The following is a 26,338-nucleotide window of genomic DNA, read 5'->3' as shown; positions in this document are numbered from 1 at the left end:
GGAAAAAAAACACACTGTACTTAAAATAGCAGACAGAAGGGAATAACAGAAAATAAATTAATAAAGTAAACAAATGTTTATTAATAAATAAATTAATAAATTTTATTAATAAATTAATAATAATTAATAATGGCTTATAATATTGTTCAGGTCTGTTTCCTTGTTGATCTGTCTAGCTGGTCTCTTCTCTATTGAAAGGAATATACTGAAGTCCATAGTTGACTTTTGAAGAAGTCTTCAAAATTAATAAATTTTATTAATAAATTAATAAAATAAACAAGTGTTTATTTTATTAAACATTTTATTAAACATTAAACAAATGTTTTCTCAAAAAGAAGAGACAAAAATGACACAGAAAGCTGGTTCTTTGAAAAGATCAACAAACTTGACAAACGTTTAGCTAGATTGGCCAAAAGTCACCTGTAAACAGACTTCACTGTAGATAGGACCCTCAGACCATCTGTCTGTCCTTTACCAAGGTCACAGAGACTCTGAGAGTTGCGTGTGTGACCAAGGCAGAGATATAATTGGAATCCAAGTATCTTGACCCCCACCAGGACTTCCGACACTCAGCTCCTTCGTTTACCCTGCGATACCAAATCAAATGCTTATGTATCTACTCTTAGTTGAAAAGAAACAGTAAATTATTATAGAGAATATTACCATGAAATTAAGATACTACATCCTGGGCTGGGGCTGAGGTTCAGTGGTAGAGCACTCGCCTAGTATGTGTGAGGTACTGGGTTTGATTCTCAGCACCATATAAAAATAAATAAAATAAAGATATTGTGTCCATCTAAAACTAAAGAAAAAAATATTTTTTAAAAAGATGCTACATCCTTGAATAAGTCAAATAATTTCCTTCTACTCTTTCATGTAAATCAAAAAGTGTCTTACTTAGATTTGCTTGAAGTACACTGTCTGAGAGTCGTACCTGTTTTTTCTGGTTCCTTAAGAACAACCCAAGGCTATAATAGATGTGGCAAGAAAGAATTTAAATGACATGCCTATAAATAGTTGTTCTCTTTCTGGGTAGTTGTGATTCTTCTGGAATTATAATCCCAGACAGGAAAAAGTAGGGCAGTAGAAGAGCCAGGGCAGGCATGTATTAGAAAATAAGGTTGAGTTTGGGGAATGACAATTTGCAGAACACTCCCCATTTCTTTCAGTTTCACAGAAACACTACTCAGGTTCCGCACAGCGGAGGCCAAGGAGGCAAGACTCAGAGAAAGCAAACTGGGTATTACACACAAGAACAAAATCAAGTTCCCAAACAGTGCTCCGATGGAGGATCCTAACATGTTGGAAAAGGAGCTTGCACAGTCTCTAGTATCCCATGTGGTGGGTGGTGGGTAGGGGAAGAACCACTTTTGAACATCTAGATTTTGCTCTTTGTAAATATTTCACTTCATAGATTAATAATCCGATTGGACTACTGAGTGGTAACCGTAGGTAGGTGGAGCATGGCTGGAAGCAGGTCACTGAGGCACGCCATTGGGACTATACCTTGTCTGCCTCCTTGCTCTCTCTGCTTCCCAGCTTCACATCTTCCCTCTGTGCTTTTTACTCCTGATTCTCACAGTCCTAAGCAACTTAGCAAGGCCTGATTCTAAATAAAATATTAAAAAGGTCTAGGGATGTGGCTCAGTGGTAAAGTGTCCCTGGGTTCAATCCCTGGTACAGAGAGAGAGAGAGAAAAAGAGAGAGAGAGAGAGAGAGAGAGAGAGAGAGAGAGAGAGAGAGACTGACTATGGGGATACCCTGCTTGCATAGGAGGCCCTAGAAAGTCATTTCCACAGGATTCATTTCATGGTGTTCACTGGCAAAAAAATGTCTAAGAACTGTCAAACAATAAGCCTTCCTCATAGATCCTTCTAAAATAAATTATGGATCTTCTGTAAATAAGAGAGCCTAACACAAATATTCCGAATCCAGGTTACCTTTAGAATCACCTGAAGAACTTGTAAAGAACTCTTATGTCCAGGCCCATTGAATCAGAATCTCTGGAGTAGAACTTGAGCAACTGCATATATTTATATTTTTAAATCACCTCCTGGTGAATCCCAAATGTAGTGAAGGTCGAGAAACATCAGCTTAGTCAATACGTTATAAACTATTGCCACATGACCAAACTGACACTTTGTTTCCTCAAGGACACCATTGGGGACAGTGGAATAGTTTTTTTATTCCACAGGTTGCACTTCCCAGAGTTTGGGCATCATCTTAGAAAAGCAAAGTTAGTATGGCTGTTGCTGTCTTGACCCTTTTTTGTGAATAATAAAAATACCTTCATGGCATGCAACCATTTCCTAGTATTTCAAAAGCATGCCATTAAGTTTAAGCAGATGAACGTAGAAGAGAAAACACAGCTTCTGGAAGTAAACTGGTTTATGACACTTGTTGCAGACCTACCTGATATCCTTCTGCCTTGGTCTCCCCTCTAATAGCATGCAAAGGTCTTGGGCTTCCAGTTCCACCAGGGGGTCCCCACATTAAAACCAAGCTAAAATCTAAACACACTTAGTTATAGAACAATAAATATATGCATCCTCCCAACAGAAACAACCAGTCTGCTTGTCCAGAGGGCAAGCGCTCATGTATTAGAAGAAAGGAATGAAATAGAGAGGAAATAGAATGTCATCTGCCCAGCCTGATCCCCAGTGCCCGCATGCACTAAATGACTGTCTAGTCATTTCAATCACTTTGGTTCTTTTTTATTCTACAGAATGATAAAGATCAGCTCTGTAGTATTTTTAGGGCTGGTGTTGCATAGAACTGCATTTTGTCAGTTTGAATAAGTCATCTTGAATGAGTCGAAAATTTTTATAAACCCTGGTATCAAGCAGAGCTGAAGAAAAGCAGGGGCTGGGGGTTAAACGGCCCATTTGTGATGTTTGCCTTCAGTAATGGGAGAAGAAAAGCAGAACACCCAGGACTGGGTGATGCAGGCCATCAAGGCACAAGGCTAACACTAACCTGAAAGAGGCAGGGACACAGGTCGGACCCAATGTGCCAGTGCCTTAATACAAGCTCTCTGAGAGGCAGCAATGAACAGAGAGTAAGGCATCGGGATCCAAAGAAAGCAATTACAAATGGAAAAAACAATTAGAATATTTCTTGCACTTGGAAATAGACAAAGTGTGTGCTGGGAACATTGAATTTCTCTGTGAGTTTTACCTGGATCACCTGGGTACTGATGAAAATGATTGCCTTGAAGTCTGAAATCTGTGATTTTTATGCATTGTTCCTACAGCCCCCAGATGCCTCTTCTCTGCACGGTTCACAGCACACAGAAGAGTCAACTGCAACCTCACCCTCCCCTTCCTCCTCTCCTTCCATCTCTTCCATCTAAGGTTTGACCCATCTTCTAATGACAAAGGGAGCCCTGAGAGTTGAAAGCTCCCCACCCACAGCCCTTTGGTGCCCAGCATGGGCTGGAGCCAGGGAAGGGGCAGGCTCACCCCATCAGAGTCAGAGTGGCCCAATCAGGAGCCTCAGCAGCTTTCCCAGGTGGAAAGCTGGTGATTAGCCAGATTGTAAGCAGAGATAGGGATCCTCTGGCCAAGGTTTCTTAACCTCTCTTTATTTTTCATTTGCATATTCACCAACAAAGATCCTCATTGTTAAGAAACCGCCTGAAACCTTTTTATATGCATTTAAGCAAAGTGATGTTGCTTTCTCTAATCCCTAGGAGGAGGGTGGAGAACCAGTGTTTAGTAAAGTCTTAATCCGTGCTAGGCCCCTTACAGAAACAGTCATTTAAATCCCTGTTCTTTTGGATTCAGTGAGATCAACTTTATTAGTCCTCTTTTATACAGATAGGGAAATGAAGTCACAGGAAACGAAGATAACTTTTCCAAGATCCCACAGCAAACCAGCGGTGGAGGCAGATTTTGAACCTGGCTCCAGAATCCTTGCTGTGAATCCCTGTGCCACAAGACCTCCTTCTCCACTCCTTTCTTCTTTCCACCCATCAATATCTTACTCGCTCCTTTCTTGAAGAGTGGTTTTACCCAGCACCGCATCTTCCTGCCCGACTCCTAACTACCAGGGACAGGGCAGTCAGTCTTCCCTGATGGAGCCCCACCCCCGCCGCAGGGCCTCACTAAGCACTTGGGAATCTTTGAACAATTGCAACCTGATGACATTTTATGACCCAAAGAAAGAACTATCTTCCCATAGTCTTGCATCTCTCCTCTGGCTGTTCTTCTCTTCCTTCTTGAGGATGGGATCATATGCTTTCCATTCCATCTTGGATCTCCAGGGCTCTGGAACAAGAGAGGGCAGGGTTGAAATGCACTGTGGGTCTTGGGTTGGTGAGTTCTGTGTGAAAACAGAACATTCGTTGAATAAGGGTAACTACGGACTCTGATGAACTGCACAAGAAAGAACATGAGTGGGGGTCTTAGTGTGGTGGCTGGCTCACAGAAGTCACCTCCTCCCTGGAGTGGGATGCAAGCAGAGGTTCTGAACTGTGTCCTGTCACCTCACTGCATCAAGCCTGCAGTTCTCAGCATTGCACATTTTGTGGGTTTGGTGAGGGTGCTGAGCAGGTACCAGCAGTACTCCATCTGAGGCAGAGCTGCTTGTCTTTGCCCTTGTTTCTGGTAGCAGAGACCCAGACCCAGAAGACCACCTCAGAGACTTCACTGGTAATGTGACTAAGAATTGGGGATGACTGTTGGGGGATTCCAGGGAGCAGAGCAGAGGGGGCTACCAAGACTAAGGTTTATATTTATATGAACAACTATCAAAGCAGAACAGGGGGCTGGGGAGGAGGCTCAGTGTTTGAACTCTCACTTAGAATTTGCTTGCTGAGTCTGGTCTGGGACATGAGATCTCCTGCCTCAGCCTCCGCCCGAGTAGCTGGGATGGTGGGAGCAGCACACACCCTGCTTGGGCTTTGAATTCAACCAAATACACTCGTTTGTCACCATGGCTTGTTAGCTATTTATCTTTGGGTATGTCATTTCACCTCTCTGAAAGACTCAGCCTCAGATATTTTCCTAACTTGGGTGGAGCTGCTACCACCACCAGGCATCTTTACGCTCACTTATCATATATATTTCCTATGTAAAGGGGCTTACATTCATAAGCACTCTGCAAAATGTTACTACAGCCCAGTCTATTTTATGCCACTGCTTATTTATTTGCTTAATGAATACCTTCTTTTCTTTTTTAAAAAAAATTGTTCTTTTTAGATACACATAACAGTAGAGTGTATTTTGACATATTCTACATACATGGATTATAACTTATTCCAATTAGGTTTCACGAATATCTTCTGAGTCATGTATTCAATACCTTCATATGTTTGTGTTCCTGCAGTTATGATGCTTAGCTTCAAAAACAAATCAGCAGCGCTCTCCTCCTTCTGCCTAAGTCACCCCACTGTCACCACAGAGTTCAACTATTACATTGAATCATATAAAATTTTTCAGATTTAAAAAATAAAAAATGGTTAAACATGGGCAGAAATTTAAAAAAAATGACTAAAATTCTTTTGGAATCTCAAGGGGCCCCAATTTAGCCAAAACATTCTGGAAAAAGAAGAACAAAGCTGGAAGACTCACACTTTCTGTCTTCAAAACTTATCACAAAGTAACAGTAATCAAAACAGCAGGGCATTAATGTAAAGATAGACCCATAAGCCAATGGGACAGCATAAACAGTTCAGAAATAAACCCTCACGTATATGATGAGATACCTATTGACAAAAGGGCAGAGATCATTCAATAAGGAAAGGAAAGTCTTTTTGGCAGATGGTACTGGGAAAAATGAATATCCACATGCAAAAGAATGAAGTTGGACCCTAGTCCAATACCATACAGAAAATTAACCCAAAATATGCCAAAGACTTGATTTTAAGACCTAAACCATAACACTTTTAGAAGAAAACACAGGGCAAACATTTCATAGAAATTTGTTTCAATAGTGATTTTTTTTTTTTTTTTGGATATGGATACCAATGGCACAAGCAACAAGAGAAAAAATAGATAAATTGGAGTTCCTGAGAAATTTTCAATTTTATTCAACAAAAGATGCTCTCAACAGGGCTGGGGTTGTGGTTCAATGGTAGAGTGTTTGCCTCGAGTGTGTGAGGCACTAGATTCAATTCTCAGCACTTCATATAAAGAAATGAATAAAAAATAAAGGTTCATCAACAACTAAAATTTTTTTAAAAAGTAAAAACATTTTAAAAAATGCTCTCAACAGAGTTAAAAGGCAACCCACATGAGGGAGAACTATTTGCAAATCATACATCTGATAAGGTATTGATAACCGGAATATAGAAAGAAATCTTAAAAGTCAGAACAACAAAAAACAGACAATGCAATTTATGGGCAGGGGACTTGAATAGACGTCTCTCCAAAGAAGATATAGAAATGGTCAATAAGCATATGTAAAGATGTTCACCCCCATTAATCATTAGGGAGATGCAAATTAAAGCAATGAGATACCACCTAATATCCAGGGATGGGCACTATTGAAAAACAACAAGAACAACAACAACAACAGGTATTGGTGAGGATATGGAGATACTGCAACCCTGCACACCATTGGTGGAAACAGTAGGGGGTGGGGTTCCTCAAAAAAGTTAAACATGGAATTACCATTTAATGCAGCAATTCCACTTCTGAGAATATATGCAAAGACAACCTCAACCAAACAAACAAAACCTGAAAGTAGAGTCTCAAAGAGACATTTGTACACTCATCTTCAGCAGCATTATTCCCAATAGCTAAAACATGGAAGAAAGCTGAGTGTGTATCAACAAATTAACAAAAGAGCAAAATGTGGTGTACACATATAATGGAAAACTATTCAGCCTTTAAAAGGAAGTTATGACATGTGCTACAACCTGGATCAACCTTGCGGACATTATGCTGAGTGAAATAAGCCAGACACAAAAAAAATAGATATCATATCATTCCTCTTAAAGGAGATAGAGTAGTCAAAACCACAAAACAAACAAACAAACAAACACAACACATAAAATGGTGGTTGCTGGGGGGTGGTGGTAAGGGAGAAATGGTGAATCAGTATCTAATGGGTACAAAATTTCCATTTGGGAAAATTAAAAAAAGGTATGGAGATGAATGGTAGAGATAATCACACGTTATGAATGTGTTTAATACCACTGACCTGTACACTCAAAAACTGGTACGTGGCAAATGTCATATCTGTTAAATGTTGTATCTCTTACCACAATTTTTAAAAAACCAGTAATGTTTAAATTGGTAAAACAGCAATGCATACATTCCAACATAATATGGAAGGGAGAAGTCGTGCTTTGATTTACAACAGTAATAGCAGCAACCATCTGCCTGTAAAAACTTGATTGGATCCATTTTTTTCTTGACTTCCAAGAAGGCGATTCTGTTCTGGCTTTATTAAATCTGACTCCAAAAGCAAGTCATCAAAATAAATTGTTGAATGCTCACCTAGACAGAAAACCAGAGCTCAACAGCAGTGTCCCACATCAGCAGCTAACAGGTAAAAAGGAGGATGGAAAGGTGAAATAGCAAACAGAGGCAGTCTGGCTGGACAGACTGGCCACAGCCTCCAGCCTCAGCCGGGGCCATGTGAATGCCGCCTGGGCTCTCTCCCTTTTCCAAAGCTGATCCAATAAAGAGACAGGCCCCCAAGAGAAAATAGCAAAGTCAGTCCTCTATGTCCAGGGGTTCTGCACCTGCCTATTCAATCAGCTGTGGATCAAAAATATTTCTTGGGGAAAAAAAAATTGTCCATGCAGAACATTTTTTTCCCTTTTTTTCCCTTGTCATTTGTTCCCTGAATGATACAGTGTTAACTATTTACAGCATTGACATTGTATGAATTATTACAAATCATCTAGAGATGACTTCAAGCATATAGAAGGATGTGTGTAGGTTGTATGCAAATACTAAGCCATTTTACATAAAGGACTGGAGCATCCTTCAATTTTAGTATCTGTGGAGGGTGTGGGGTGGGGATGGGGTATCCTGGAACAATTCCCAAACGGATATAGGACAACTATACCACTTTGAACCCCTGAACCCTGGTGAGGCACTGGCAAAGGGGACTTCCAGAAAATCTTCTGCCCAGATGTAATGGTCCTTTTATAAAAACTGCAACAACTCATAGAATTCAACTCTATTAGTACATAAATGCCTTCAAACATTTGATTACCATATCTCATCAATAACTGCTGTAGAGGGCAATTATCTATCATTATCTATGTGTTGCCTTATCCTTTTAATTAGGATGCTAATGTGCATTGTAAATAAAGCCTTCTTTCCTAATTTCAGTTGTGCACAAAGAAAAGTCTTTTTTTCTTTTTCTTTCCCCCTAGGGTTCTGGGGACTGAATTTACTCTGGTTCCTGAAGTGTGGAAAAAGTAAACACAGTTTTGTTTGGATTTCACCCTTCAGTTTCTCCAGACTAAGACACAGCAAAATGCCAGAAAGTGACCCCAAAGAAAATGATCATTGTGGGGCATGATAATAATGAATGTTAATGGCGATGAGATACAAAAACAACAACAAATAAATCCTAAAGATTTTATAAAGGCGATAAAATACAAAAACAACAACAAATAAATCCTAAAGATTTTATAACTAAAGAGATTAGAAAGGAAATACTTGGCCTATTTTCATTTGCTTTGCATTTCCATAGAAAGGTAAACGATTTTAAAATTTGTTGAATTTTATCTAAGCAGGTATTCATGCCTTTAGAAACAGCGTCCCAGATGGCAGGCAATATTTTACATGATTAAATCAAATCCTGCTACAGGAACTTAAAGCAAGTAATATATGAAATTTCTGAAGGAAGAATGAAACAATTATCAGGGATTTAAAAGTACACATAAAAAAACCAAAAATCTGCCAGGTACAGTGACACACATCTGTAATCTCAGTGACTCAGGAGGTTGAGGCAGGAGGATCACAAGTTCAAAGCCGGCCTGGGCAACTTAGTGAGGCCTGCCTGAAAGTAAAATAAAAAGGGTTGGGGATGTTCAGTGGTAGCGAGCTTGCCCAGTATGTGCTAGGTTTGATCCCTGGTAGCATTGAATGAATGAATGGATGAACGAATGAATGAATGAATGAAGGAAGGAAGGAAGGAAGGAATGATCTACCTAAGTGACTTTAGTATTTCTTTGTGGTCCTTAATGATCCTTGCTTGTAGAGTAGTCTAGTTAGTGAGAATTGACTTATCTCTGGAGATTGTGCTAATTGCTCCTCAGGGTACAGGTGTCCCTTGCTGGACACAGCCAGCTTGCCTCTGGAAACAGTACCTGGCATAGGGGTCAGCATAGGACTCACCAATGGGATGGCATGGGACCATTTAACCAGAGCTAACACACTCAGATGCCTTCTCCCTGGGACATGGCTGTCTTGAGCTAAGGGGCAACACAAGGCATGACAGTGCCCTAAGTTGACATCATCTAATGACCACTACCTGAAAGCCAGAGAAGCAGCCCAGCTTCTACTCTTCCTGGGCCCAGATATTCAGATTTCCCTTTGAGTCTGTCAGTTGCCCATATCTCTCCACTGAAATCTGTTCTTGGCGTAGGTTGTCAGAATTCATTCCTTCCAATCATAACTGAAAAAAATCCTGAGGGACACAGCTCCTCAGTAGTGTGTGTGTGTGTGTGTGTGTGTGTGTGTGTGTGTATGTGTGTGTTTTCAGTTTTCAGCCTGGAGAAAAGTCAGTACGCTTGTACACCATGTTTTAGTGGGACATTTACTGGATTGTCAGTCTGATCCTTCTAAATAGGTGGTCTTAATGCTGGAGGAGAGGCAGGAAGGGACAGCTATGTTCCTACTGGAGCCTGCCTGCCTAGGGGCAGCAGAGTGGCCCACAGGTGAACAGCCGATCTAACCTAGGCCAATCAGATTTTTTCTCCTGGGCATTTAGAATGGGAATGGAGCAAGAGGAGAGAAGGAGAGAGAAAGGATGAGAGAGAATCAGTCAGTTTTCTCCTTACACAAGCGGACTTGTGTAAAGCAGAGCAAAGCAGGTTGCCAAGGTAGAAAGGAGGAACTGTCAGAGAGAGGCCAAGGAAGAGGCAGCAGGAGATTGCTCTGGGCAGGGTGACAGCCCCTGGCAGCAGCCCCTTTTGAGGCCTGGCTCCAAGTGTGTCTTTGGTTTCTGAGGGACAGCCTGGATCTTATATATGTTTCCACTTGTAACTAGCTCAAGTAGGTTTCTGTATTTGCAATGCAGAGTGCTAACTAGTACAAACCAAAGTTCCAAGTGCTGTGGGAACCCAACCCACAGAACGACCATGTCTCTAGAGGTGAGAAGAGGCCTTTTAAGGCTGCCCAGAGGAGGTGACATTTCATTCCTCTTTTGTTTAGAACCACAGACGTCTGCCCTCCTTTTCTTATACACTGTAATGCTGTACTGGGTCTTGCATATTATGCTGCCCTGCTCCAAGCTTAGCATTAAAGCCTCTAAGTGAGATTAGTTTCATTCTATTTATAAAGGAAAGCAGCTATGTGAATGTAGGTACCTGTTTTTATATTTAGGGTAACTACTCCCAAGATACTTATGGAATTAGAATTCCAATGTTGGCATATTTCCTTTGGGGTGCCACATTGTACTGCATATAGTTACTTCCACTTGTATGTACCATGAATACAGAGCAAATTTCCACTATAGATTAGGATTTGAAGCAACTGGACTTTGATACCGTCCTTCACAGGAACACCAGCAATGGTCACCTTTCATGAGTGTTACCAGGGTAGTTTACACGTAAAACCAAAGCCTTTCGTGTCATGGTCAGCACATCTAAGAATTCTTTGGACCCATCTAAATCCTCATTAATGCCATTCACTAAGAGCTAACTGGAGGGTGATGTTTTTACCTGCCTTTTCCTCAACAGAACACATCATTGGTGATTTGTGAGTGGCTTACCTGATTTGAAAATTTGGGAAGATAAACCAGGTATGTTTGCTTGGCTTCTTGCTTTCAACTTCATTCTCTTGAACAAAATCTGCCTGCAGGTTTGCTCTTCCGAAGGTTTAGTCTGTAGGCCTGAGTGTGGGTGGGGCTGGAACCCTGGAATTCAATCTGCAGGCTCCAAGTGGCTCTTCCATTAAATCACATTCTCAATGGTGCCTCTCAATGGAAGAGGTGACGTTTTGGCCTCCATCTTCAACCTTTATTTCTCATCCTCTTGAGAACCTAGGTTGGAAAAAGAGATGCAGCTTATTTGGATCCTCCATGGAGACCTCGACAAAGGGCTCCTTCTTTTTTCCAGCCCTGTGTTCAGCATGGATAGTTGGCCCCCTGTGCTGATTAGGGAAAATCTCTTTTGCTACATTCAATAGATATTTTTATAAATCCTCCATCTATAAAATGGTTTAAATGTTCTGGCATCAAATTCCTAACTACATTTTCGCAGCATTTTTCATTTTATTCATATGTAAAAACAAACTCTTGAAATTTCTATCCTCATTTTCAGTTTGGTAATGTTTTCATCCTGTATTGTTTCATTTATCCTAGTTCTTCATTTGATTTTCAAAGACAATTAATATGTGGTCTTTAAAGTCAGTTGTTTTTTACATAACAAACATATAACCATATTCTTAATTTCCATAGAGAAATAGGATCTCTTTAAATTTTTTGTCTGAATTTTTTGCTCCATAAATGATAAAGACAGGGGTGCAGGGGGTGGGAGGTGGGGTAGCGTGGGAATGTTAGAAAAACAGTAGAAAACTGATGACAAATGAGAACTGCCACCCAGCCTGAGGATAGTAGAGATGCAGAATTTGGCAGAAATGGAACAAACAAGAGGTACCTATCTTTTTAAGGGCCATCATTGCCTTCAGAGCTCTGTGTTGCCACATTTGATTGTTTTTTAAATAAGATGAAATCAATTTTCATGGGAAATTTTACTTCAAAAATACTATCTTAATTTTTTTTTTTTTTTTTTTAATCGCTCGGCATATCAACAAAATACATTCTTGGACTGAATTCCTCCCATCCCCCATCCCCCAAGGGCTGCCAGTTTGCCTATCATCAGAGACAACCAAGAGTTTCTAAGGTTGTTTGGGGGAGGTGGTTACCTATATCAAGAAATCTGTGTTGGGGAGGGTCTAGGCCCCTCTTAGGGGACAGGCTGTCTTCCCTTCAAAGGACTGAGCTGCTTGCAGCAGGGAGTGGAGGGGTGGGGAAGCTGGCTAGATCCTGGCTGAGGACTCATTTTGCATTTGCCTGGGGCAACCCAGGCAGCTGGTGACTCACCAGTGCTTTCTCTCAGATTCCAAGCCTGCAAATTCTACTCTAAGACCTTTCTTTCCCTTCACTTTGGTTTCCCTTCTAATCTGCCCATTCTCACTGCTTCTATACAGTTTATATTCACAAGTCTTTTTAGTAAGTTGCATTAAAAACAAGTTTGTTTCTGTTTTTGCTTTAACTTTGAAACTGTACATATTCAGCAGCCTTCAGGAGTTCCCCAGTGGTCTTGTCTTCCCTGTGTAATTCCCTCTCATTTGCACAAATATTGGTCTGCAACTGGTTTTTCCAATAACTGACTAGTCTGAGGTTACGCTTTAAGGAGTAAGACCTGAGGTCATCTCTAACATCTAACATCCCAATAGGAGCCAGAAAGAGCTATATATAAGTTGCTCGGAGATTGTCAAGACACTCTCTGATGATTTATGCCAACTGATCACAAGAACCAGGAAGGACATCTGAATTAGGCAACACCATAGGACTCTCTTCCTAGCAAATTTGCCAGCTTACAACCTGGAAACCTTCAAAATGGAGATCATCCATGGCCTCAGAAGCCTTCCTTTATATGCCTTCTACCTCCCGTGCCTAAATTCATGACAGTCCCCACCTGCTGGGCTGGAACACCTAACTAAGTCACCCCCTACAAAAAACACACTGTGAAAAATGTACTGAACTCTGCTTCTCAATTAAGCAACACCATAGAGATTCTAAAACCTGGCAGACCTAGAAAGGCATGGACCAAAATCTGTCACAGACTCCTCTCTAATATTTTCAGAGAACCCCGAGAAAGATCAAAGCATTCTGCCAGGATCACCTAGGAAGAATTGACACCACTTAACACAGAGAGGGAGGGACGGTGCCAAGACCAGGGAAGACAATAAAAACAAACCATCCCCATCAGTGAATGCTACAGTGATTGTCTTTTGCTAAGTCTCATTCTCCCAGTGGGGTTTTACTCATTCATATCACTTGGCTTGAGATTCTACATCCATGGTCTCATTTCGAGATCTCTTTTTGACCACTTTAAGACCCTCCAAATAACCATACTGGCATTTTTTTTTTAACTCAACTCCCAATTTTCATTCATGGTTTGCAACTCCACTCATACTTGTGGTTTGGGGGTCCCAAGCCTTGCACAAGTAAAGCTGTCTTGGCATGTAGCCTTCAGACTCCATACCAGCCTTTATCAGGACACATCTAATAGCACTGGTGATGGATTTAGATAATGGAGGTTATTTGATTAAAGAAGGTCTTAATTGGTAGATAAGGTAGCTTCATGTATACTGAGGAATTATGGGAGGTTTTCAAATAGGGATGTGTCCATCTCATAATATTAGGTTATTTGAATATATTTTTTCCAGGTTGAGACACTTTCAAGATGGCAGCAAAAATAAATATGCCTCACTGAAAATCTCAGAGGAAACGTTCTAGTCTACATAGCCCCAGCTGTGGTCTTTGGGTTCTCATTTTTGTATTTTCTCTTGAGTCAATGTCATCTTTTCTCAGTTTACTTATAGTTTATTTAGACCATCAAAGCAATAATGATAATTCCCCTGAGAGACAGATGCTCTGATGATCAATGGGATACATGAGAAACATTTTCAGACAAGAGTGAAAGTGAGCTCCCCACCCGCTACATGGTATGGCATGCCTTTAATTCCAGCAACTGGGGTAGCTGAGGTAGGACAGGTTTTGAAAAAAGGCAGACCAAGGTTTGAATTGTAGCTCTGCTGCTTACATCATCTAAAATGAAGGTCAAATTTATCATCTGTACTATGAAGCTGTTAGTACTGTGAAATCACTGTTGATTCTTAAAACCAAATGCTCCCACTTGCTTAAGATAATCTACTTTGTCCAAATATTAGCGTGAATACTCCTTAATCTCATGGAAGACAGATCCAGCTCCTGATCTACACTGGTCAGATGACCTAGCTCTGGCCAGTGAAGTACAAGAAGAATTCTGATGGGGTCTTCTGGGAAAGATTTTCATTCCTGCAGTGGGCAAGTGTCCTGCCACCTTCTTTGTGCCTTTAAACTTGATTATGTAGGGACATAAGACATTTTATCATGTGTGACAGCAAGTGGAGATACTGACTCAGATCTTTGAGTTATGGCATTACTGATCTAACGTCATGAGTACAGGCCCCCTGTACCAGTCCCCAGACTTCCTGTTGTGCAAGAGAAGTTAACTGGTCTTACGCAGCTAGCTCAACCCTACCAGCTGGCTGCTTTTTGGCTTGCTGCTGAGAGCATCTTCAACTGCTACACTTACCATCTCAGAGCGCTGCTGAGGACTGAACGAGGAAGCCAGTTCACTGGAACACAGCAGATGGTGCATAGGTGCTTATAGCACTTACTTATTTGCTCAACATTGCTGATGAGGTGCTTAATTCAATGTCTCTCTCAACAGTTCCCCAACCAACGAATAGTGGTACAATGGAAGGGAATCTGTAATTCAGTCTAGGGTGGGCGACAGTCAAAAATCTAACACCACACAAATAGATGTGAAATGACCGGTGCCATAAGTCTTTGAAGAGAAGGAACATAGTGCTATGTGAATGAATCATGGAGAAATATATCTTCCTAATATTACTTCCCCTAATATGAGAGAGCTGAGGAACCCTTCCTGAAGGAGAGAGAATTGAGCACTGAGCCACGGGAAAGGTTGGGAGTTACTCAGATGAGGGAGAAGAGAGAGAGAGAGAGAGAGAGAGAGAGTTTTGAGGAGATTTATCTGCAAATACAAAGACCCCAGGCAAGAGAGAACATGATGTGTTTGGAAATTGTTCTGTAATATCTTAGATTAATTTTATTTTGATCAAAACTGAACATACATATATATGTATATGCATATATATATATATACATATATACACACATATAAACTATATGTGTGGGTAAAACTATATAGATAGTTTTAGTCAAATAAATACATTGAGTAATGGTAGTAAAAATCACATTGATTGATATTATTGAAATATAGCAATTCATGCCTGGTTCCTTCCCTCTTTCCAGTACTAAGAGACAATCCTTTTTCATTATTTTAGCTTTCTTTTGAAAATTCTAGCATTTGCTTCCATTTTTCTACATGATAAATTGACTGGCTAAACCAGAATGCATTTCCACTTTACTCTTTCTTGCCCGCCTCCACCTCAGCCATGCCTCACACAGTGTCACTGTGTGCCCAGGTTCTGGCCGATGGGACATCAGATGAAGGTCTGTTGAGGCTTCTAATGCCACCACTATCCTGATGAATGGCAGAGCTGAGGCTAGGACACGCCTTCCTCCTCCTTGCTGCTGGAAAAAGTGGCTAGAGTTAGAGAGACCTTCTTGTGCCCACAGGAGAAAAGCCAAGATAATCTCCAAGATGCCAGGCTGGCATCACTGAGCATCAGAACCAAAGCTAATGCTGCTGACTTTCAGATTATTCCTTTGTGAGGTAAGAAAAACTGAATGTATTTTTCTAGAGCTTCATCAGCAACATTAAGCCAATAAATAAATGCCGTAAGAGTGTATGGAACATCTGCTACATTCCAGGTGAACTGGCTTCCTCTTTCAAGCTTCAGCAGTGCTCAGAGATGGGTAAGCAGAACAGTTAAGGATGCTCTCAGCAGCCAGCCAGCTGGTAGGGGCCCAGCATTGCTAGTTCTTAATTGATGAGTTTTAGGCAACAAGTGACTTCCTGTTGTGGTAAGGATGATTTAACTCTCTTCCATAACCCTCCCCTTCCTTCTCACCCACACATCACCGGTATCTTTCTCCTACCTTCCCAACTGAGTTTTAATGAATTACTGGTCAGTAATTCCATTATTATGATCTATGATTATTAAGCACTGCTGAGCTAAGTGCGTACTAAGTAATATAATGACATTTCCATTCTTGTATAATTACCCCCCAGCTATGTATTTGCTTGCTTTTCTCTGTATCTATTACTGAAGAATTTTTCAATATGATTTTCCATATGTTCAATTGATGAGTGGGATTCTTCCCTTCATCTCCTCCCAGAGACTTCAGTTGAAAGTGAAGGTACATTTTCTCCATGCCTGCTGCTAAGTCCTGACACCTGACTTTCCTCACACTTTCTTTTCTACTAACATGATCCCTTTTCTGGTACTCCCCATGTCTTCAAGGAACATGCCATCTAAAATCTTTCTGAGAAAAGGTACAGCTTTTGAGATTCAGAATTTCTGAAATTAAATTTTATTTTGCTTGTATGCTTCATCAATTTCTTATCTAGGTCACAGAATTCTGTATTTAGAGACATTAGTCTAAATATTTGAAAGCAGGAAGTTATTGAAAAATCGAATCTGATCTGATTTTCTCCCCTCAGTGCTGGGGATTGAACCCAGGGCTTGTACATGCTGGACAAGACTCCCCCACTGAATTATATGCCCAGCCTTTACTCTGATTCTTTATCCTTCCTGTATGAGCTGTTTTTCTTTGCTTGTTTTATTTTCTTTTTACTCTTTGGAAAGGTCAATCCAGAAATTTAATGCTAACTGCCTCAATTTATATATTTTAGAATTCACTATGGGTCCTATCAACAAAGTCTCATAATAATTTAGTTCTTAAAATCATATTTTACTACTGTAATGTATATCTAAAAAGAACAAATTAAAAAAATTTTAAAAATCATATTTTATCTTTTTTTTTCTGATAATGTTCCCCTGGTTGTTTCCTGCACTCTCTTTGAAACACCTGTTAGCCATGAATTATACCTTCTTAATTTATCAAATAATTTTTTAAATGGTTCTTATTGTTCATTTTTTCAGTCTTCTATTTTCTGGGAAATTTTCTAGATTCTGTCTTTATATATTCCATTAAAGGCTCTAGTTCAGCTTTTATGTTTTAATGTCTATCAGCTTATTTTGCTTCTGTGATATTTCTTTCTTAAATAGTGTATTGATCTTGTTTTGGGAGTGCAGTATCTTTTGGGGAGGCATTGCTGGGGATTGAACCCAGAGCCTTGTGGTGCTAATATTAGGCAAGAACACTGTCATTGAGCTACAACTCCAGCTGTGAATGCAATTTACCTTCTAATTTATTAATTATATAAGCTTTATCTGATCTCTGTACGATCTGTCTTCCTCAAAGTTATCCTTTTTGTTAGACTTTTGTTCTGGTCTTGAGCCTACGTTCTGGAGGCGTTTCTCAAATATTAGTGATCCCTGACCTCAGGTTTATATTTCACAGTGTAGCATAAAAAGCCTGTCAGATGCTCTCTGAGGGACAATGAACTTTGTGGAAAGGAGCTCTCCTAGAGAGAGCTCTCCCTCCTCCGTATCTTCCTTCCACCCTCCCTCTTTTCCAAATTTTTTCTTCCCTCCCTCTCTTCCTCCATCTCTTTTCCTTCCCTCCCTCTCCTCTTCCTCCTTCTCTCTTTTTTTTTTCTTTCTGAGTGAGGAACACTAACACGTCAATATCAGCAGATCTTTTCTCTAGGAATTTATTCAAAGAAGGCCCCTCTGATCTCCTACCTTGGGGGAGAGATACGGCAGTGGGTGTCAGTGTGGGTCCTGGCTCAAAAGCTGTCTGTGTGGTGGAAGCTAGGAGACGGTATCTCACTGATGAGCCTGCAACCTTTTGCTTCCTCTCCTTGTCATGGGTCCAATGCCTCACTCTTGAGGGTTTTCCCCTGATGTGCACAGCCTGAAGTCTTCCTGCTTCAATTTGACTAGAATTTGTTTCTGGCTCCTGCCATCACGGAGGAGGGATGGTGGCTTGGGCTGAGGTTGAAGAGTCACAGTGGTCACCTCCAGCAATGGAGACATTCACTTTCCTGAAGGAAATATTCAAACTTCAGCTGGCTGCTGGCTGAATAAGTGGCTCCACACTGCAAGGGAACTGCCATTTAACACATAGCTGGTTGAGTTGTAACCCCTTTGTCAGTTTCAAATCCAGGCATCCAGGTATATCTTATTCTTCCAAAGATTCCTTCTTGGGGTTAATAGTTGAATGAACAAGATAGTGTTTTTATAGCACAAAATAACTAGGAGATACCACTTGTCACTGGCTCCATGGTAGATTCGATGACGCACCTGGGCAGTGGCCCTGTGTATAACATGTAGTGGGACATTGAGCAGCAGGCAGACTTGTTTGACTAGATCTGCAGTCCTTTAAAACTGGATTCTTCTGCTCAGACGTCTCAGAATGACATTCTTGTCCCCAACTCTCACTATAAAAGATTCACCATGATAAAATGACAACAGTTTAGCATCAACTACAGAACTTTCTACTTGAAGAAAATGGAATGAGTCATCTTAGTAGATGCTAAAGATCATTACTTAAAATGACAGTACAAATAATATTTTCCTCATTAGAATTTAAATAAAACTTTAATCTCATAAAATAATTTAGCCTAAAAATAGTACTGTCGTGTTACTAGTTTTTATGTGAGCATCTTTTGCTGCTAACTCCAAAAATGGCTCTCAAATTCCACACAGTGCTGAAACTCCTAAGATCATGATGGATACCACGGAAGATTCCAGGCTCATGTTTTTAAATGTGCTAACTGCTCCAATTAAGGGCAGTGGTCAAGCATTAAATAAAATCACTGGGCTGGGAATGGGATAATACACACAGATAAAATCCATAACTTACCTCCTGATTGTTTGCTAGAAAACTCCATGTCCACCTGAGGATGATGGTCTTCAATGGCCAAGGATGTGCTACTTCATCCTGTCAGAATACCACACTGCTGTGCTTTTCAAACTCAACCATGCATTACTACACAGGTGGAATTTTTAGAAACACGTGCTGCTGCTCACTTCCTTGAGTTTCTGATTCAATGGGTCTGGGTCAAGTTGGTGAATCTGCATTTTTAACAAGCTCCCAGATGATCTGATGCTGATGGTCCATCCAGGGACCATATTTTGGGAATCAATGCTATACTTCAATATTTATGGATAAAGATGTTTGGAGAGAGAAGAGCATAGTCTCATGATCTATGTGGCAGAAACTTGCATGTTTATTTACAATTCATCTGCCAAAGGAATCAAAACAATTGGGTAACAGAGGTAATTTCAGGATTGAAAATATAAGCTAATCCATTGGAGCCTTATTCATGGGTGTAATCAATCAATATGCCAGTAGTTAGCCAATTAGGGGAATACCAAGCCACATAATCAAAGTGGAGTTATCAAGTGAAGAGAAGAAGAAAGGAATCTTGACCACTATAAACCAATGAAAGAAATAGTTTAGCCATAAACAATGGGTGTTTTTTGCACAAACAAGTTTGGGACAGTTTGGTAGAAGCTTTTTTATAATATTGGAAACAGAAATTTGAATAATGATGATAAATTGACCTGTACTTTTTTATTTTCATTTCCCTCTAAAAAGGACAGTAAAGGAACAGAAAAGGACATGTCCATCCAAAGGGACAAAGAGAATGAAGAAGAGTCATCAGCAAGAAATAAACACAATTCTCAAAGATGGGGTGGAAACTGTTTTAAAAATATAGTGGAAATGATACTCTAAAGTGGTCATAGAGGTCAGTACAGAAAAAGCCCAGTTGCCCTACAAAACCCTTGTGAGCTGGGCCTTGGAGATGCCAGAGATCATCATAGAGGGGTGCTGATGAAGAGACCCCAGGATTGCAGAAGGGCAAAGGAGAGGAGAAAAGCTAAAGTCAGGGGTCTGGGTAAATACTGGCAATTGAGTCATTGGACCCTGGGCCATCAGAGTGTTCACTGGGTCATGGACAGTCTTAACTCCCCATTCACAGGTAAGAATGAGGTCAAAAGAAGCTCATTAGAAGCTCTGTTGGGGAGGAAAGTGTGCTTGCTCACTGGGGGGCCTGCTATGTGACCATCAGGTGAAAGCCTGTCTCTTCCTGCAAATATATCTACCCTGAACGTCAGAAACTGAATGTCTTTTCTTTTGGGCTCTTCGATTTCTTATGGAAAATGCCCTCAGATCCTTTTGGCTCATTTCTTGCAGCCAGCTGGAGAAAGGAGAGAGGTGTGTGTGCCAGGTGCAAAGAAAAGCTGTACAGTAAGCAGTGGCTCATCCAGGCCCCTTCCCTGAACAGCTTCCAGAACACTGGCAGCCAGGTGAACGCCCCCTCAGGCAAGAGACTGCAGGATATTTCTCCTGAGAAACTGAAGAACCCAACAGAAAAGACTTCCAGTCTCTGACATTTGGGGTATCTTCCAGTGAAAAGACAGGCTTACTCACCACATGCAAGCCCACCCGTGAGCAGGCACGTTCCTCCATGCCCACAGAGTTATGTGGTAAGGTTCTGAGGACCTTCATTTTTACCTATGAATGGAGAGCAGTTTGCAGACAGCCCACGAAAACAGAATTATTGCAACTATGACATAATCACAGAATCATATTGAAAGCATAACAGAAAACACAAAATGAGGGTTTATAATGCTTGGGATCACTTCAATAGCAAGCAAAGGAAGGAGCTAGCCTTCAAAATAAAACAAAAGAGAAGGAGATGTCCAAAAGGAAGAAGAATATTCTAAGAGTAATCCAAGTGGAGCACTGTAGCACATACCTGTTGTCCCAGCATCTCAGGAAGCTGAGGCAGAAGGATTGCAAGTTCGAGCCCAGACAGAGCAACTTAGATCCTGTTTCAAAATAAAGAGAAATAAAAAGGGTTGGGGATGTAGCTCAGTGGTAGAGTACCCCTGGATCCAATTCCCCAGTACTTAAAAAGAAGAAGAAAAGAGTACCCCAGGAGATCCTATATTCAACTAAGAAGAGTTTCAAAAGGAAATAACAAGAGTAGACAAGCATTAAAGCTTTCTATGTGTCTGGCACTGTTTGAAATGACTCAGATATATTATCAAGGTAATTACTATTATGATCCTCATTTTATAGATGAGGAAACTGAAGCACAGCAAAACTAAGAGACTTGCCCAAGGTCATATGGTACAGCTAGGATTCGAACTCAGCTCCGAACCTTCAGGAGCTTAACTACACTACTATGATGACCTGAGAGGAAATTATTGAAGAAATATTTTAAAATAATTTCCTGAACTATACATAAGCACCCAGACTGAAAGTGTCCTATTGAGTACCCTGCATGATGAACAAAAGAACAACTAAACTAAGGTGTATAATTATGACATTTCAGAATACTGGAGTTAAAAAGATCATTCTGCGAGATTCCAGAAAGAAAATTCCAAAAGGAAGGGGAATCAGGATGACATTGGAATTCTCAGCAGTAATACTAAAAACTAGAAGATTTTTTAAAATGTGTTTTTTATGGGATTATCAATGAAAAGGTTCAATTTAGGATTCTACACTCAGTAGAATCCTAAACTGTCCATTAAAAGTGAAAGTTGAAGGCATTTTGAGTATATAAGGACTTAACATTTTACCTTCTGTACCTTTCTTGGACTGTTATTGGAGCACAAACCAAGAAGTCACTAGACACAGAAAGGGAGTTCTCATCCGACAAATTAAGGAGCATCTCAGAATGACAATGGAGCTACAGGTCCACAGAGCTCCTCATCTCCACTGTCACAGGACAACAGTGGAGTCTTGAAGGAGTGCTTCCAGGGGAAAGATGGAATTGCTTGTCTGATCGTTCAAAAAATAAATTAGATGGTCATTGGATAGATCAGTTGTAGAAAAATACCAGGATAGGCATATGATAAAACAGACAAAAGATTTTATAAGAAAGAAAACAAGCATAGTACACTAGTTGTCTGCGCTGTCCCTGGTGTTTGCACAGTCACTTACTATTCAGCCCCTAAACTATGAAAAAACTATAATGGAAGAATGGCTAGAAGGGGAAGCTGGGTAGAGTGAAAGGGTTAAATCCTTAACCAAGGCAACTGGTCCTCAAAGCACAACTTCTCTATAATGATAAATCAAGAGATAGCAGCATAAATTATTTCAAAGTAGGGAGGTAAATGACAGTAGAGACAGCTGAAAATGGAACATGGTTGCCTCTGGAAGGAAGATAAAGAAGGTAGGGTTGTTTTGTGTTAAAATATATTATGTTTATATATTATATTTAAAAGATACATGTGTGGATATATGTGATAAAATTGTGAAATTCGTTTGCTGAGAGTGAAAACATGTAACAACCAAACCTTGCCTTATTTTGTAATTTTCAGGAAATATGTGATCCATAAAGATTTAAAGTAGAAGTTGCATCAAGTCTGCTAGCTTTAGTATTAACTCGTAGTAAAATATGGTAAGCTTTCCATGTCCTCCTTTGCTTCCACGATCCATGTGTATGGGCTAGATCCTTGTCAGAAGAACTACCACAAATACTTCCCTTTGGTAGCTGCAGTTATAAATTACACCTTTGCTAATTCGAGTTGTACCAACCAGGAGGAACAGAACCACAAGAAAGCCAGTTTCATCCTGCATTGTTCCCCTAGCAACCATATTAAACTGCAAGGATAAAGAACCTTTGTAGTAGCTGCTTCTATTGAATTACAATGTAAATGTTGATGCCTGCCTGGAAACGTCAAATGACAACAGGTTTATAGAACGGATTCAGCGGTTGTTTGCAGCTCTGGAATCCCGGGCTGCAGAGTTGAGATCAAAGAAGTGCTCCTGGGTCATGTTAAGTGTCTATTCAACCAAATCTCCTTTTTCTACCAAAAGTTCGCCACTCTTCATCAGCCCAGCTCATGAAAGGATGTTCACGTATTTGAAAACCTGTAAACTACCTGGATACGAAAAGTGTTTGTTGTAGATAAGAATGTTAAAAATGTAATTACGCAACAGACCCGACAAACTTTGTGTTTCTTTCCCGCCTTAACAAAAAGTCACTTTAGTCCCATAATTACTCTTCTGCCGCAAAGTTCGTTTACAGTGGGTATTAAATGCCTTGTGGTGTGTTGCCCATTTGATTCCGGTTGGCTTGGGATTTCTGAGTTCAGTTCTCTCTCGTCCTTCCGTTTGACCCACAATCCCTAGTGCTTGCAGGTGCTGCTTTTCCCCCGGTTCCTTGTCTCCCACCAGTCCCCCGACCTCCCCAGCCGGCCTCGGGGAAGATGGAAAACGTAGTGGAAGTCTGTTCGAAGCACTGACCCTCAGCTCCCGCAGGCTGCCGCAGAGCTGCAAGCGTGCCATCGCTCCACTCAGGTAAACTTCGGAGTGAGTTACCTGCACTTGGAGAAGGGCCTTACCTGAGCGCGCCTCTGCCAATGACAGCTCACCTGAGGGAGCTCCGCAGCCAATCACCGCGCAGCTCGTCCCTCGGGCTTGTACCCTTTAGTGAAAGAATTCAGCTCCTTGCGAGAAAGTTACCTGTGGCCGCCCAAGTCCGCCACTTTCTGCTCTGTGTCTGCCCATTGCCACGATCCAGGAGGACTCCGCGCCGCCCGGCCGCCTCCGAGCTCGGGCCCCATGTGAGGGGCCCCCCCTTATCCCACCTTTCCGGCTAGGTGAGGGCGCGAGCGGGCGAGCGAGCGAGAGTGGTGAGGGGGGACGGAAAAGCAGAATTACCTGTAGCTCTTGTTCTGCCATCTCGGGCGCTCTCACACACCTTCACCTGCACAGACTTGAAAGTCCAGTTTCACCAGAGGCTGAGGCTCCAGGAAAAGGGGAGCGAGTTCATTGGATCAAACATGTCACAAGAGTCGGACAAGTAAGTGGATCACACGCGCCGGCTGCTGCTGCTACCACTTTGGGCTGATGGCAACTGGTTTGTTATGTTTTTTTTTTTTTTTTTTTTTTTTAAGTTGCTATTGTTGGTATTTTTTTCTTTATTTTTTCTTTTTCTTTTTGGTGGATGCAGACGTTCCCGGATTATGTTTCTACCCTGTTTAAGGGCAGAAACCCTACAAGAACGTGGATGTTTAATACCCCATTTGGGCCTTGATAGTAAAAGTAGATTTTCCTCTTTCCTTCCTCCCTTATGAATGATCTCAGCGCCCGCTCCCCGGACGAATATGTGAATAGTGACAGATTTTGGTAGATGGGGGCGGGAGGCCAGTCCCCCCTCTCCTGGAGGTGCTCCTGTTTCTCAGATTTCAGGGGACCCCTTTGGAAGTTCAATTGAGTTCCTTCGATTTGTCCAAAAGGCCTGCTGGAAAAGCGGGTCTTGGACGCTTTTGTGTGAGGGCAACAAAGAGCTTTTATATCCAAGCAGAAACGGCCATCTTCCCGCACTAAGGCAGGAGGGTGTGCGTGTGTGCGCCCGCGTGTGCGCCCCGGAGCGAGGCCAGGCGAAGCGCGGGGCAGGCCCTGGTCGCGGGGACCTCGGGCAGCGTCTCCCCACACCCCGCCCCCATCCTCCCTGCTCCCGCCCCCGCCAACCCTGTCTGCTCCCGCGTCCTGTGGCCACCTTACGCAGGTGCTGGGGGACAGGGCCTGCTGGATGTGTGGGGAACTGATTGGAGGCCCCGAGTAAGCGCGTCGGCGAGGCTCGGAGGGGCGCCTGTAAATGAGCGATGGCTCGGGCCCCGATGTCATTCCCACGCCCCCGGAGCCCGCAGCTCTCGGCGGCCGGGCCAGACCAGGCGCAGCCAGCTGGAGGCCGCCACCTCGGGCGTGGCGGGAGAGACTGCGCGGGTCGCGCAAAACCTTCTCGGGGGCTCTGGATAGAAAGGCGGGGGACCTGGGGCGGTGGAAACTCTAGATTCGGGTCCTTCCCTTCCGGAACGGGAATTCTAGACTCGCCCGGGAGCAGCGGCCTGCGCGGCCTGAGCCGCAGGTCGCCGGGCCTGGTTCGTCGCGTCCAGGCGGCCTTCCAGAGGTCCCGGCCCCCGCCTTTGGGACGGCTTTGTGCTAGCCGGCGGAGGTGGGGCCAAGGGCGGGAGCGGGAGGGAGCCGGAGGTGGGTCCCGCTGCCCTTCATGGGATTCGGTGGCGACACTCCCTGCCCCCTTCTTGGGCGCGTCCGGGCCTGGGAACTGGTTGCGTTCTATTGCAAGTGCGCAGAGGCCGCCGTTTTGCTTTCCCTGGTAACTTTACCCTGGTGGTGTGACCATCCTAAGGAGACCTTCCTGAGGGTGACTCCGCCTGGGCAGAGGCCGGGCGCCGGGAGAAGTGACCAGGGGCCCTCCCAAGCTGAGGGACCACGAGGGAGGAAGGATGAGGGCTGGAGGGGAAGGTCTATCTTCATAGTAAAGCGCTGGTAGAAAAGGGGACTCTTAAGAACACATGCGTCATATTTTTATTAAACTACCAGGTATTAGTATCACCGTAGCCTCCAATGGAGAATTAACTGCATACTCCATACCGGATGGGAAGAACTGGTGTAATAAAACCCTGCAAGGGGTTATAGGTAGGAGTTGAGATGGGAGTGTCCGCTAAGGGAAGACCCCCACTCGCACCGCAAAGCTTTTGGCAGTCTCAGGAACCTTTCTGAGTTTGAAAATTCAAGTAACCCCAAAGCCACGTTGATGGTAAATTTTTTTTTTTTCCTTTCTTTGGTTTGTTTTGATCTTTGTATCAAAAGTGGTTGCAAAATCTAGTCTAATTAATCACACAACGTACAGTTCGACTGCTTAGTTTTGTGATACATGACAAACGAATTGAGAATGAAAATGGATCGGTTTTTATTTTAACCTAATTATACTTAGCACCAATAATGACAGTTTATTTACCATTAAAAATAAGTACTGAGCACTAACAATCTGTTTTCACTAAGATGCATTACCTAGTTTTTATGGGTAATAACTCTCTGGGATTTCCTATACTTAACACTTAACAAAAGTCGTTCTTAACTAGTCGTGGTTTTCAAAACTTCTTTTGTACAATGGGAAAAGTTATAGTAACCATACTGCAGAGATCTGCAATTGTACCTCTTTGACTTTCTCCCTTGGTCTGTTGAAAAATGTTTGAAATAATAAATGATTTTTGGGTTATTTTGGCCAATTCTGGACTGGTTTTCTTAATGTTAATAATATAATGGAGACTTGGCAGGAATGGGTCCATGTTTTATGGGCCTGAACCTTGTGCAATTGTGTGCCTTAGATGGGGGTGGGGACTCTGAAGAGCAAGAGCACCTGGGCATGTTGCTTAGTTTTCCTCACCTGAGCAAGTGAGGGGCCCTGAAGTCTGAGCCAGCTTCCTGGTAAATCCACCCCAGGAGGCCTGCCTGTGTTTTCTGAAAATAATCTAGAAAAGTACACCTTGGATATGTTCCCATAATCTCAGTAAAATATAGGTGATCTTTTTGGATAGTGTAGGAA

General features: G+C 42.0%; 1 protein-coding gene and 1 long non-coding RNA gene across 8 annotated transcripts in view; one reads left to right on the top strand and one right to left on the bottom strand.

Annotated features, from left to right (window-relative positions):
• Nucleotides 1-3,585: 3,585 nt before the first annotated feature.
• LOC124979960 (uncharacterized) lies at nt 3,586-23,828 on the bottom strand. 3 transcript variants are annotated; one of them, XR_007107716.1, is made up of 6 exons: nt 23,328-23,828; nt 20,729-20,801; nt 18,826-19,207; nt 17,703-18,400; nt 10,903-11,172; nt 3,586-4,268 (listed from the first exon to the last, which is right to left on the bottom strand). It is a non-coding gene; the product is annotated as an uncharacterized LOC124979960 (long non-coding RNA). The 3 variants fall into 3 exon arrangements; XR_007107714.1 differs by having other exon boundaries at nt 3,592-4,268; nt 18,826-18,903; nt 23,328-23,822; XR_007107715.1 differs by having other exon boundaries at nt 3,592-4,268; nt 18,826-18,903; nt 23,449-23,822.
• The window catches only part of Grhl2 (grainyhead like transcription factor 2), a 147,677-nt gene continuing 144,769 nt past the window's right edge, over nt 23,431-26,338 (top strand). For 3 of the 5 annotated variants that reach the window (XM_047544898.1, XM_047544889.1, XM_047544920.1), the window contains exon 1: nt 23,431-23,788. In XM_047544898.1, the coding sequence (XP_047400854.1) occupies nt 23,769-23,788 (20 nt within the window). In that variant the 5' untranslated portion in view covers nt 23,431-23,768. Of the gene's footprint in view, nt 23,846-26,338 lie in introns of all 5 variants that reach the window. The other 2 variants (XM_047544907.1, XM_047544911.1) reach the window with 2 other exon arrangements.

Source organism: Sciurus carolinensis, chromosome 1 (genome assembly GCF_902686445.1).
Source record: "Sciurus carolinensis chromosome 1, mSciCar1.2, whole genome shotgun sequence".
Classification (NCBI taxonomy): domain Eukaryota; kingdom Metazoa; phylum Chordata; class Mammalia; order Rodentia; family Sciuridae; genus Sciurus; species Sciurus carolinensis.
This window is presented reverse-complemented; position numbering and strand designations above follow the sequence as displayed.